The following is a 14,252-nucleotide window of genomic DNA, read 5'->3' as shown; positions in this document are numbered from 1 at the left end:
ATACTATATTACAGTAGAAAAATACCTTGGAGAAATCTGTAACAATTCTGCGATTTTCAGTGTTGCATCAATGCATAGGAAAAAATAGAGAATTTGAACTTTAATCAATATTTATATTTAGTAGAAATCAAACTTTTACAAAGTTTTTACTATAGAATTAATCAAATACTTTCTCATTGTAAAGATATACAGAATTTCAGGTGAGGCTACAGTGCCCTTTGACTAAAGTGGTGTTTTTCTGACTATTGTTGTTTAATATCCTTCTGTCCTGATTTTAACTGACCTTGGCATATAATCATAAACTACTACTGAAATTTTAGTTGAATTATAGTAAAAGTTTTAGAATTACTGAAGTGTTTTGTCAGATAAACACTTAAATCGTGTGTCTTCGGGGTCAGATTTGTCGAGAGTAAAAGATCATTGATTGTGTCCGTGTGACTACCCAAAAGGCAGAGTACATGCTGACGTTTGATAAATGATTGGTGTAGAATTAATTAAGGTCCATTTAAGTGCATCTGACATTTTGTTTTTAGCTGAAGAAGAGGCTGCTGAAAGACGGCAAATGCAGGAAGCAGAAATGATGTACCAGACTGGGATGAAAATCCTCAATGGAAGCAATAAGAAAAGCCAGAAAAGAGAGTAGGTAGCACCGCCAACACCATGCCTCCCCTGTGACGGGCAGTTACTGAGATGAACAGCTAAGGACTTTTTTAAAGTGGTTTGCCAAACACAGGATTTCTTAAGTTGCATTACAAGAAATTGAACATGGTATATGGGCATCAGCGGCATTGCTTTGATCAGATTTTGGGATAAAAAGGTTAAAAACACTGATCACAAGAATGAACAATGAGCAAAATAGAAATAGTTGACTCAAGTTGTAGTTTCTAAGAACCAAGAATACATATGCTATTCAGAATTTTAAATGACATAAACAAAAGGAATTGTCTGGTGTTTGGTTTTTTTGTTTCTGCTTTGTGATTTTCTTGCAGACAAAGACTAGAATTTATGAATTTCCACCTGGAAAAAAACGTAAAACAAGTGTCTGTCTTCTAATATTTCATGTCCCTTTAATTTCAGCTGACTTTTGTTATAGTCTGCAAAGATTTAAAGAAAATTGTAGTGATTGTCATTGGATTATTTACTGGGTACCATATTATTACATTTCTCTGGTTGCAAATGTAATAAATGTTTTTAATAAAAGTTTTGAGAATTACTATTAGTGTAATTAGACTATTCCAACATATTAGGGTGACAGAACTGGTACCTTACATAAAAACAAAGTAGCCAGAATGTTTTCTATGTATACAGGTAACATGACTATCGTTAAGGAAATTATGTTGCATTTCCATAGATCTTTACAAAAATTAACAAAAGTTCCAAAATATTGCTAATGTGTTTTTAATTGTTTACATTTAAAGAGCATATCGGTATCTTCAGAAGGCAGCAAGCATGAACCATACCAAGGCCCTGGAGAGAGTGTCATACGCTCTTCTGTTTGGTGACTACCTGACCCAGAACATCCAGGCAGCTAAAGAGATGTTTGAGAAGTTGACTGAGGAAGGCTCTCCCAAGGGGCAAACTGTGAGTGGACTTGCGTTGCAGAATCTCTTTGCACACAGCACTTGTTTATCTCAACAACAGTTTATTCTTTATGCTCTGACTTCTTTTGACAAGTGAGAATGGCAGGCACAACATCTTGAACTATTAATTTTATGGCAGATTATTTTACCAGTCTTCTTAGAGGATCTTCTTCCTTTGAGAACATTCGTGGTCACTTAAGACATCTTGCTGTGCATCTTGCCACGGTCTTGTCTGTAGTTTTCCGTATTAGATCTGTAGAAAATGAAACATGAAGGCAACTGGCTTTTATCTACATTACTCACCATTGCATTTCTTTCCGAAGTCCAGATGCTCTAGTTCTTATCAATCTTGGTGTTTTTAAAAAACATACTACAAAAGCAGTGCATGTCCACTGTAAGAAACTAGAAATACAAACTAAAAATGCTGAGAAAGTGAACATCACATATATACCAACTAGGCATGAGCATTGGTGATAATGTTAGTGCGTGCAAACCCTTCTAGACCTTTCTCTTTGTGGAGAGATACATACAAATTCTTTATTAAAATAAGATGTCACTGTCTACTGTTCCATAACATGCTCTTTCCAGTCATCAGCCCTCACCTTTCTATTCCAGTAGGTTTTTACGGCATGTAATACCCACACCATATTCGATGGCATTGAGCAAAACATTTCCTTCATACCTGTTGTGTCCAAACCAGTACCCAGTTCAGGACTATACCTTGTATTTGGTTATTACTTCTAGCATACCCACCTCCTTTTTTTTTTCTGTGTTAGAGATGGACCAGTTTTTCTGCAGAATGTCCTACCTCAAATTATCTATTTACTACTTCATGATGTCCTTTAGTTTGCTTTTCCATCATCTATGTTTCCTGTAAACTGGTGTCATAGCTAACGGCTAATGAACTCAAGTAAAATATTTTTGGCTAGACTGCATTATAGGGATGTTCTATATTCCATATTCCATCACACCATTTGATGTATAATGTCTTTGATTCCCCATTAGTAATGGTAAGGTTGACCCCTGCATTTAGGGGGCAACATTTATTTAAAATGCCTTCCACCCTGACTGTTGTGGCTCAGTTGGTTGGAAGTCATTCACAAAGTGAGAGGTTGCCAGTTTGATTCCTGGTCAGGGCACATGCCTGGGTTGTGGGTTCAGTCCCCAGCCAGGGCACACATGAGAGGCAACCGACCGATGTTTCTCTCTCACATCACTGTTTCTCCCTTTCTTTCTCCCTCCCTTCCCCTCTCTTTAAAAATAAATAAATAAATAAATTTTTAAATTAAAAATAAATAAAATGCCTTCAATAATTCAGGTTTATTGAAGGTCTTGAATTTGCTTAAAGATAAAATTTCTAGTCACAGTTAGAAGTCTGCTTTTAGACTATTTCAACATTTACAGGAATTGTAACCATTGTGTTTATAACAGGTTATATCTTAATTGCTCCCTTTATTTTCAAAGCACTTTTCTCTTTGTGTAAATCAGTTTATGTAACATTCACATATATATTTATTTTCAGGAACATTGTGCCAGAATAGTTTAATACTTGTTTTTTAAAGGCATCTTTTTCCTCTAGTAATAGAACCTCGCAGTGCCATAGTGCCTTCATTCATTGCAAAACACTCTCCACGGTAACTAATTTTAGCTGATGAAACAGAGCACCCAAATCACAGTATCTCAATAGCACAAGTGATTTCTTCTTGTGTCAGGTTCCATGCAGCTCTCCTGCCTGCATCCCTCTCTTCCAAATGGTGAGCCAGGGCCAAGAGCCGCCCCTGTCCTGGCGCTGCACCATCTGGAACACGGGGCTTCTAAGCCATGAAGGAGACAGGGCTGGAGGGGTCCCTGGGGCATTTGTGAAAGCCAGGTCTACAAACAGCCTGCATCCCTTCCAGCCAGCCCCAGGCACATGGCCCTACTTAATTACAAGGGAGGCTGGGAAATGCAGGAGAGCTCATGGATTTTGATGAGAATAGCACCTGCCTTTGTAACTTTAGCTTATACTTTGATGTTATCAAGGAAGATCCTCAGAAGGCAGGGGGTAAAACTTTATTTACCAATGCATTGTTTGATTGGTTGAACTTTCTAAGAAAAGTGCGTGCTCTAACTTTGTGAAGTGACCTTTCTTCCTTGACTGCTTCACCTTCACCCCTTGCTGCCTCTTTGTACTCCTGGGATAATGTGTTCTGGCAATCTGTTATCCATTTTCATTGTATATGGCCCTTGGCATTGATGTACTGATCCAAGAGTTGTTCTGTTCTCATAACAGGTGTTCATCAAGAGCAAGTAAAAGCCATATTTGTGCTCTGCTTTGTTTCTCTCGTTAATAATTTATTAAATTATCTTTAATTTCCAAACTGAATACTTTGACTTGTTTAACATTATATTTTATTGTGTAATTTGTAATACTTTGAATGCATTTCTGAGGCTCTTTAATTCCAAGTTGTACATACTTGAATAATTCAAATTGTTTTACATATGAAGGTTCTTTCATTTTTTTATAGTTTGTAAAACTATGTCTGTCTTGGAATAACTTCAACTAAAGGAAGACTTCTTACTCTTATCATTTTCTTTCAGGCTCTTGGCTTTCTCTATGCCTCTGGGCTTGGTGTTAATTCAAGTCAGGCAAAGGTAATACTAGTAAAACTTTATTATACATGGCAGTTTGAATTGAGTAGATATGTGTGCTCGTGTCAGTTAAGCATCTTTTGTTCATTCACAGGCCCTGGTATATTACACTTTTGGAGCTCTTGGGGGCAACCTAATAGCCCACATGATTTTGGTAAGTAAGACTTAACTGGAAGGGCGGTAACATCGAGTAGCAGAAGAATTTCATTAACGACTGTCGTGACTCTTCTGACTTTCACGATCGACATTTACTTACATTCACTAAGACCAAATACTCAGTTGAAAATACTTCTTAATGAACATAATAATCAAATCTACATGTGGATGAAAATTGGTAGAGTTCACAATTTTTCATGAAAGTGACTAGTTTGGCTGATTGCCCTTAAAATAACTATCTGATAAATGTCTCTTTGTGTTATTTATAAGTTGGAATTGTTTGTCGGGTCATTTTTTAGATTGGTTGTCATAGATTTTATATTGAAATTGATGAAGGACTCACTATGTAAAGAACCCATGGTCCTATAAAGTTTATTACAGACTATCTTTTATGTGTTTTCTGATAACATTGATCACTTAATGGCTGAGCAGTAACATACAGAATCTTTCCTCTAAATTCTTCACTGGTGGGGTGTTTAATCTGCCTGTACTTCACACACTGACTTTGACTGAGTCACATGGCCTCTAACCCATGCTACTGTGTTTCGAATGAATATGTAAATTAATCCTTACAGGAATACACAGGATAGATTGAGTAGAAATGAGACCGAAAGCAGAAAAAACAGTCCAAAAGTCTGGAAAGGTGTCTACAGGCTTGGCTATTGATGAGATATGAGACTTAAAAAAGAACAAAAATCTACTTTTCTGGCCAGCTGAGTGGATCCTAACTAATTTTGCTTATCTGTTCCAAAAATATTTATTGAGTACATGTCATTTGGATTCCAAAGATGAGTAAGATACAGTCCTGGCCCACCACAAGCTTTTAATAAGAAAGGGAGGCATAAGTAAGGAGACCATTCTAGTACAGCATGAGAATGTCCAGGAAAGTCATCTAACCCACACAGGCATTGGAAGGGAGGGATTTCAGGAGGTTCTTCCGGGGAAAGAGGCAACTAAACCGGACCCTGAGGGGTAAATTGTGGTGAGGGAATGGCAGGCGCAGAAAGTTTGCAGGCAGCGGAAACAGTACAGTACTCGAAGGGACAGCAGCAAGAGGGAGTGTCGTGTTTGCAAGGAAACACAAGCCCTGTAGTGTGGCTGGAGAGTAGAGGGCCGGGTCGTTCATGAGCAGGGCAGGCAGACGGGAATCACGTAAACAGCTGTACGTCATGCCAAGGAACTTGGACTTCGTCCTGTTTAGAAGGGTAAACTGATGAGGGAGTTTAAGTGAGTAAACAATAATTACTTACCGATCTTCTTCAATAGTGGCTACAGAATAAGAACCTTAAATATTACACAGTAATGCCCTAAGGATTGTTGATGTTTCTACAGTTATTTAGAGTCTGTTAAATGACTCCAGAGGGCTCTACTTTCTGTTCTTTGCTCTTTATAATTAGCTACTTTTCCCCTTATTCTTAATCATTTATTGCTGTTCTGCTTCTAATAGTCTCTTGACCTCCCTAGTTTGCTCATTTGTTCCTTCTTTGCTGGTTTGGAAGATTAACCCTTTTTTGTTAGAATTGTGTCTAAAATCAGAATAAAATTTATTCTAAGCAAGAGCTCAAGTAATTTCCTCTTACAGGTAAAATGCACACTACATACATAAAGTTCATGACATCTCTTTGACTGCTCTGGGGAATTTATTTTTTATTTCCTAGTTTTTAGTTGGATTGTTGGGAGTGGCTACATAAATTACTTCATGACCTAAAACTCGGGATAAATAAGGTGGTAGTGTGCTTGGATCACAAGACATCAGAATTACACTTTGAGTGGTAGCCTTATTTGCCACTGAAGCAGCAGAAACTGCTGTCCTCTCACGTGAAGCTGTGTTTCAGGGTTACCGCTACTGGGCTGGCATCGGAGTCCTCCAGAGCTGTGAATCTGCACTCACGCATTATCGTCTCGTTGCCAATCATGGTATCCTTTTTTTTTTTTTCTTTTGCCTTTCACCTTACAAAACAAAAACTTTAAATACATCTTCTTTTATATTGTACTACTTGAATTGTCATAAATGGCTCTTTTAAGTGGAATCATCTTTACGCTAGTTTAAGAAGTATGTGCTTTTAAAAAAAATTTTGCTGGGGGCTCCCTTAAATATTTTGTGGAAAAACTGAATTTACTTTAGATTACTATTTTGTACTCTATAGACTACTGTAGGACAGTTTCCTGTAACATAGTGTCTGTCAGCATTTGGCAGCTGCAATCATACTTCTCTGTGGGACAGTCCACTGACTTGCATCCACATTATTACTTTTTCTACTGTTTCAGTTGCTAGTGATATCTCGCTGACAGGAGGCTCAGTAGTGCAGAGAATACGGCTGCCCGATGAGGTGGAGAATCCAGGAATGAACAGTGGAATGCTAGAAGAAGATTTGATTCAGTATTACCAGTTCCTGGCTGAAAAAGGTGATGTACAAGCACAGGTATGTGTCTACACATCTCCTGGACTATCTTAATTCATTGTACGTTACAGTCTGCGGGGGCAAGTGCTTATATCTACAGTAACATTTTCATTGCTCTTAGCAGTTATTAGCTACATTATTATTAGCTACCTACTAGTCCCACACTCTCAACACATTCCATTAGGATTCATCTGGCATGTGGGCTGACCATTCATAGCCCCTAAAAGCTAGCAGGTGGCTGTCTTGTGTACCACAGTGGAAAATTGCTGCTTGAATGGAGTAGCATTACAGTGATGATGAAGGCTCTTCATGGAAGGACAAAAACTGCCACATTCTCTAAATAAAAAGTCTCTGGAACATTTGGAATTTCAGATGCTTCTCAGAAGTATTTACTGTTTATGTTTCCTTTGCTCAGCTTAGATCATAATTTTCTCAAGGTCAAGGACAGAAAGAAGTAGGCGTGTTTAATGTAAATGTATGATATCCATCAAAGTATCATATATAATTTGTTTTGTGGGTTATTTTGATAACATTATAATAAAAAGGAGAACTTCAGCATCTTTTTTCCATTGAGTTTACAGTTCTTTCTGATTCAGAAATTACAGAGATTAGCAATAGATACTTTTTAAAAATAATTTATTTTAAAACTAACAGAAGGGAGTATTAAGTTAAAAACACACACACACACATAAACCCTACAGTGTAGTGAAAGATCCAAATCTTAGCTCATGGAAATTTTAATAAAATTACGTTGTTTGATTAAACATCTTTCTTTTACTTTAGAGACTAATTAAAATTGAAAACAATCTAAATGACCAATGATAGGGAATTAGCTCAGATATGACACTCCAGTTAATGGAATTCTATGAGCCATTAAAAATGTAGAATACTATTTAATGTGGAAAGCTGGTTTCGATGTATTAAGTGAAAAACTCAAAAAACCCCATGTGTGGTATCGTATATCATTTTCTTTTTTTCTTACTGCACTGTGACAGGAAAGCACTCGGATCTGAACTGCACATCCCAATGAGTGATCAATGAGTGATCATCCCGTGAGTGATCACACGGGAGCTCTCGTGTGTGCGTAACTAGCACCCAGAGGCCCCTCTTAGGAACTCTTCATCACTAACTCCTCCCTCTCCCCGTAGTTAACCCCCTGAGATGACTTCTGTCACCTTAGAATGGTTTGGCTACTTTCAAATCTTATGTTAAAAAAAAAAAAAAATCATACAGCCCTGGCCGGTGTAGCTCAGTGGATTGAGCTTGGGCTGCGAAGCAAAGGGTCACCGGTTCAATTCCCAGTCAGGGCACATGCCTGGGTTGTGGGCCAGGTCTCCAGTAGGGGACGCATGAGAGGCAACCATACATTGATGTTTCTTTCCCTCTCTTTCTCCTTCCCTTCCCTCTGTCTAAAAATAAATAAATAAATGTTTAAAAAATCATTCAGCATTTTTTTTTGTATCAGCTTCCTTTGCTCAGTGTTATGTTTCTGAAATCAACCTACGTGTTTTCATGTAGCTGTAATTAATTAGTTTGCATTGCTGTGTGCTATCTCATTGTATGGAAATCACACAGTTTATCTATTTCTTTCTCCCCAAGTTTGGGCTATTGCAGGTAACGCCCTGCCCATACTCTCCTACATGTCTTGTGCCAGTATTGTCTAAATGTTCATAGTGTTCCAGATTTTGATGTCTGGTGGAATATATTCTCCTATTGTCATATTTTCTACATATTTTTGAACCCTGCAAGGTACTATTATTTTACATAAACCATATAATTTAGACTTACAAATTTGCCTTTCCATTTTTCTTTATCTTACTGCATCTTCAAGCTTCCCAGAATAATTCTCCTTCTTCCTAATTAGCATCCTTTAGTATTTCCTTTAGAGTAGATTTGTTGGTGGCTAATTCAGTTTTGGTTTGTCTGAAAATGCTTTTATTTCTTCATTTCAGAAAGATACCTTATATTTCTTCTCCATTTATATCTTCTCCATTTCAGAAAGATACCTTATAACAAAAGCATACATTTTTAGGGGGTTTTCCCAGTCTTTATTAAATTACTGGGGCGACATTGGTTTATAGGATCATGCAGGTTTTCCGCACACATTTTTATGACATATATTGCACTGTGTGCCCACCACCCGAAATCAGACTGTCCGCTGTCACCATGCATTAGACCCCCTCCACCCCACCCCCTTCATGTAAGAGTGTAGTGTCTGCAGGAGTTTAAGGTTAAATCTTTCATTTTTTGAATTACAAACAGAAACATCGTTATGACCAGGTGGTTTCACGTTGGTGTAACGCAGGGGTGTCAAACTCATTTTCACTGGGGGCCACATCAGCCTCGCCGTTGCCTTCAAAGGGCCAAATGTAGAACTCCTTGCTCCTAGTTAAGGAGTAGTTACATTTATACAGTCCTACAATTACATTCTGCCCTTTGAAGGCAACCGTGAGGCTGATGTGGCCCCCAGTGAAAATGAGTTTGACACCCCTGGTCTAATGCAATCACACTCCAGATGCTACCATTAACTTTTATGTCATTTTTGTTCACTTTCAGGTCGGTCTGGGACAGCTGCATCTGCATGGGGGGCGTGGAGTAGAACAGAATCATCAGGTAACTTTCCTGTTCGTACAGCTTCGCAGCTCCTGTTGTAGCAAGAACTAATTTCCCAGATGTATTTCTTGCTAAGTCAATGACATCATCAGGCTTGTTATTAGGACGTTCATCACAAATGAACTTTCAAGGTCTAACTAACCCCTGAGGAAGCTGGAGAATAAAATGTGATTATACCTCATAGGGGCAGAAAAGGTTTTCTTAATTTTAAAACCTAGTTTTCAATACTGCCAAAAATTATATACAATGTCTTTGTTTTCTGTAGGCATGTGATTGAAGTATGTCTTAAAACTCCCAGTTAGAAAATATTTCGTAGAACTGAGGAAAATTCATTGTTGAGTTTATGAGAAATTAGGAGTATTCCACTGTAGTAATCAGATCTATATCCGCTCATCAACTTTTGTCTGCTTTATGTCCTAAATATCACTGTCTTTTTTTCCCATCAGCACACCTGTCACTTGCGTGAATTATCTACTGCCTGAATTTCACAAGCAGTGGCCTTTGTAAATCATGCATCTGATCATGTGGTCCCCTTGCTTAAAGCTCTTGAGTGGCCCACAGTTTCTAGTAGCTTAAATACCAAAACCTTTAACACGACCTCCAAGACCCTGTATCCATCTCTGTTTGCCTCACCAGCCCCTTGCTTTCTCAGTCACAGGCGAACGGACCTTTTCTCAGGTCTTTGAAATACCAAGAACCACTCTGTCTCAGGGCTTCTCAAATGCTAGTCCATCTGTCTAGAGTAAATGTTATCCCAACCCCTTTCTTCACCTCGCTAAATCCTAGTCATCCTCCAGAACTCAACGGCAATATCTTTTTCTCCTAATATCTCCTCTGACCCCACTCCACTCCAGGAATGGGTCATGTACCACAGTTAGGATTTCTGAAAATCTGTGTTCCTTATGGCCCTTGTCCATTGTAAGTAAGTTAATTATGTAAATTAGTTAATTGAGTTATTTCCTCTGCTAGACATTAAGGTCCAAAAAAGCGTGGGTAATGTTTACCTTGTTTGCCACTTTTATTGCCAGCACCTACCAGTGTCTAGCAGCACGCAGTAACTTCTCAATTAATTTTGTCAGACTCATAAAGCTTTGCTTTTCTTCCATGCCAGCTAAATACTCCAGTTAAGGTTATTTTATATACCATATCCTATCAACTTTAAGAATTAGATCGTAACAAAATACACTTACAAAACTGGCAAATAGCTGAGTTTTTTAAAAAATCCAGATGGCATTTTGACAGCTTTTTTTGTCTTCAGGTCATTAAAATGTATGTCATTAGGCCAGTGAAGCATCAGATAAACTGGTTAATAAAAATGTTAGGTGAAAGACCAGAATTCTGGATAAGTTTGCTGCGTACCTTTTATAAGCAAGTTTTGAAATATTCTTGTTGGTGTATGCTGCCTACCTGTGAAGCAAGTAAACAGTGATAAATTATTTCACAGGCTTCAAAGCAGGAAGAAAAGGATTTCCCAGTACATAACTGTATTAATTCAACAAATATTTGAGTACCTACTATGTGCCATTCATTGCTAGCCATTCCGGATATAATGCTGGACGGAATAGCTTCATTGCTTGAGTCCTTACAGAGCTTAAAGTTTAGTAGAAGTATTTGATATTTTTTAAATGATCATGCCAAAATATATGTATTAAATTGTGATCATTGTCACTAAAGAGAATGAAAGGGGCCAATAATACATTAATGAGCAGGAGGTGGTTGTTATCTCTAAGGAGAGAAGTGAGTTGTCTCTGACTTTAAAGTTGAGCCTGGAGGTAAAATCATCCCCGGCCAAAAAGAACAGTATGTGCATAGGTCCTGAGGCAGGAAGGAAGGAAGTTGGTGTGCCCAGAGTACAAGGAGCAAGAGGAAGCTAGCTGTACTAAGACAAACAGTGTCTGGTCACGTCGGTCGGTATATTCCCTACAGTACTGCAGAGTGCTGTAAAGACTGGCAGGTTGAGATTAAAGAGCAGTTGCTTTGGGTAACCCCAAAAATAAAAGTAGGGAGATCGGGGAGGGGAGGGGAGTACCTGAGAAGTTCAGGTGAGAGATGATGTAGCTTAGACTAGAATTGTGGTGGTGAAGGATAGTAGCTGCATTCAGGATGTATTTGGTGGTACCAGGACTTCGTGATGGATTGAATGTGAGAGGGAAAAGGGGGTGGCGGGGTACCTAGGAGCAGCCAGTAGATGTCCTGTTGCCATTCACTTAAACTGAGACACTGCAGTATTACAAGACTTTTTAAATGTTCCTGAAATAATTATTTTTGTTAAAAGCCAAGGATGGATTCTATTAAAAACTAATTATTTTAATAAATTATTTCCTCACAGAGAGCATTTGACTACTTCAATTTAGCCGCGAATGCTGGCAATTCACATGCTATGGCCTTCTTAGGAAAGGTACTGTACTCCTGTGAATATGTTATGAAATAGCAAGAGGCGTTGGCAGAGTAAGTACATATTCTGTATCCAAGATCTGCAATTTGCCAAAAATGAACTGGAAATAAAAGTTGCAGTGCAAGCTTATTGCATGTCTTAAGGCATTGCCAGTCTGCGGCACCTTCCTCGGTGACTCGAGTGTAACATAGCACTTGCTCATCGGTATGTTAATTCTCCACTGATGTTAGCTACCACTGTCTGAGCTCCTGCTGCTCGTGCATCGTAGGGATAACGAGGAATTTGTGCTGTGCAGGTTTTTGCCAGTCCGTCATAATTGCCTGTTAACTAGATTTATTTGGAATTTGTCTGCAGGCCTCCCATTGTCTTAAATGAGGTGTAGCCATCACCCACCTGGTGCTGCGGTCCGTTTCTCAAGAGAATGTTTAAGTCTAGAGACTTAATGAACAGATTCCATATGTCATGGCACAATCTCATAACTTCCTTTTTCATTATTTTGAAAGCTATTATAGTGGAAACAAATTAGTATTTTTTATTTTATTTATTTATTTTAATTTAGAATATATTTTATTGTTTATGCTATTTATTACACTTGCTCCAATTTTCTCCCTTTGCCCCCATCCACCCAAACCCCACCAGTCCCTCAGGCAGTCCCCACATCATTGTTCATGTCCATGGGTCACACATATATATTCTTTAGATACTCTATTCCCTATATGTACTTTACATTCCCGTGATTATTCTGTAGCAGCCAATTTGTACTTCACCTTTTTTGCCCATCCCCCCGAAACCCACTCTACTCTCCTCAGGCAACCATCAAAACATTCTCTGTATCTGTGATTTTGTTGCTGTTCTGTTTTTTCATTTATTTTGGGTTTTTTTAGATTCAGTTATTGATAGACATGTATTTATTGCCATTTTATTCATATTTTTATCTTCTTTTTAAAGAAGATCCTTTAACATTGCATATAATACTAGTTTGGTTGTGATAAACTCCTTTAGCTTTTTCTTGTCTGGGAAGCTCTTTATCTGTCCTTCACTCCTAAATGATAGCTTTGCTGGGTAGAGTAATCTCTGTTGTAGATCCTTGCTTTTCATCACTTTGAATATTTCTTGCTTATTCCTTCTGGACTGCAGAGTTTTCTGTTGAGAAATCAGCTGACAGTGTTATGTGAGCTCCCTTAGGTAACTTTTTCTCTTGCTGCTTTTAAGATGTTGTCTCTTAAACCTTTGGCATTTTAAATATTATGTGTCTTGGTGTGGGCTCTTTGGGTTCATCTTGTTTGGGACCCTTGGAGCCTCCTGAACTTGTATGTCTATTTCCTTCCCCAAGTTAGGGACGTTTTCTGTCATTTATTCAGTAGGTTTTCAATTTCTTGCTGTTCTATTCTCCTGGCATCCCCATGATGCAAATGTTGGTACACTTGAAGTTGTCCCAGAGGCTCTTCACACTGTCCTCATTTTTTTTTTTTTTTTTTTGGATTCTTTTTTCTTCTTGCTGTTCTGATTGGGTGTTTTTTGCTTTCTTGTGTTCCAAATCACTGATTTGATTCTCAGCTTCATCTGCTCTACTGTTGATTCCCTGAAAATAGTTCTTCATTTCAGTTAGTGTATCCTTCACTTCAGACTGATTTCCATGTCCTTTTTTTATGATGTTGAAGTTCTCTTTGGGTTCATCTACTCTCCCCCTAAGTTCATGGAGTATCCTTATAACCAGTGTTTTGAACTCTGCATCTAGTAGATTGCTTGTCTCCATTTTGTTTAGTTCTTTTTCTGGAGTTTTGTTCTTTTCTTTCATTTGGGACATGTTTTTTTTGTCTCCTCATTTTGTAAAAGGTGAAAGATTTATTCAATCTTAAGAGAAACCAGAATATTGTGTCTCCTCGTTTTGGCAGCCTCCCTGTGTTTGTTTCTATGTATTAGGTAGAGCTACTATGTCCCCCTGGCTTGATAAAGTGGCCTAATGCAGTAGGTGCCCTGTAGGGTCCAGTGGCACAGCCTCCCCATCACCCAAGCTATGTACTCGAGGTGCACCCACCATGTGGGCTTTTTACACCCTCCCCTTGTAACGTGCCTTGATTGCTGTTGGCAGGTCGATGGGAGGGATTTACCCAGGCTGATCAGCTGAAAGGACTGGCTGTGACCACTGACCACCAGCCTCTGACCACTGTGGAGGAGCAATACTTACCTAAGTAGGACTCCAGTGCCCTCTGAGTCCTTCCCTTGAGTATGTCACTTGTGGAGGTGGCTGGGTGGTGGTGCTCTGACATGGTCTGTAGTTGTCCACTAGGTGCACAGGATCTGGGTCCTCCCAGGAGGCACAGTCCAAGGTCAGCCACCTCCTGTGTTGTGTCTGGGGCCACCCAGCATAAGCTACAAAGCAATCTGCAGATGGCTGCTACTTGTGCTAAGCTTGGATGTGCCCAAGTGAGGCCAAGCTGTGAACCAAGGTCAGCTGTTGCTAGTGCCAGGCCT

The 14,252-nt window shown here is 38.8% G+C and overlaps 1 protein-coding gene across 2 annotated transcripts in view; it reads left to right on the top strand.

The window, feature by feature from the left end:
• The window catches only part of SEL1L (SEL1L adaptor subunit of SYVN1 ubiquitin ligase), a 50,080-nt gene that overhangs the window by 17,206 nt on the left and 18,622 nt on the right, over positions 1-14,252 (top strand). For both annotated transcript variants that reach the window (XM_045201301.2, XM_024567243.4), the window contains 8 exons: positions 534-639; positions 1,419-1,581; positions 4,161-4,214; positions 4,306-4,365; positions 6,203-6,284; positions 6,636-6,790; positions 9,326-9,382; positions 11,712-11,780. In XM_045201301.2, the coding sequence (XP_045057236.1) occupies positions 534-639; positions 1,419-1,581; positions 4,161-4,214; positions 4,306-4,365; positions 6,203-6,284; positions 6,636-6,790; positions 9,326-9,382; positions 11,712-11,780 (746 nt within the window). The remainder of the gene's footprint in view (positions 1-533; positions 640-1,418; positions 1,582-4,160; positions 4,215-4,305; positions 4,366-6,202; positions 6,285-6,635; positions 6,791-9,325; positions 9,383-11,711; positions 11,781-14,252) is intronic.

This window comes from Desmodus rotundus, chromosome 7, assembly GCF_022682495.2.
Source record: "Desmodus rotundus isolate HL8 chromosome 7, HLdesRot8A.1, whole genome shotgun sequence".
Taxonomy (NCBI): domain Eukaryota; kingdom Metazoa; phylum Chordata; class Mammalia; order Chiroptera; family Phyllostomidae; genus Desmodus; species Desmodus rotundus.
Note: the sequence above shows the minus strand (reverse complement) of the source record. Positions and strands in the feature narration are given on the sequence as shown.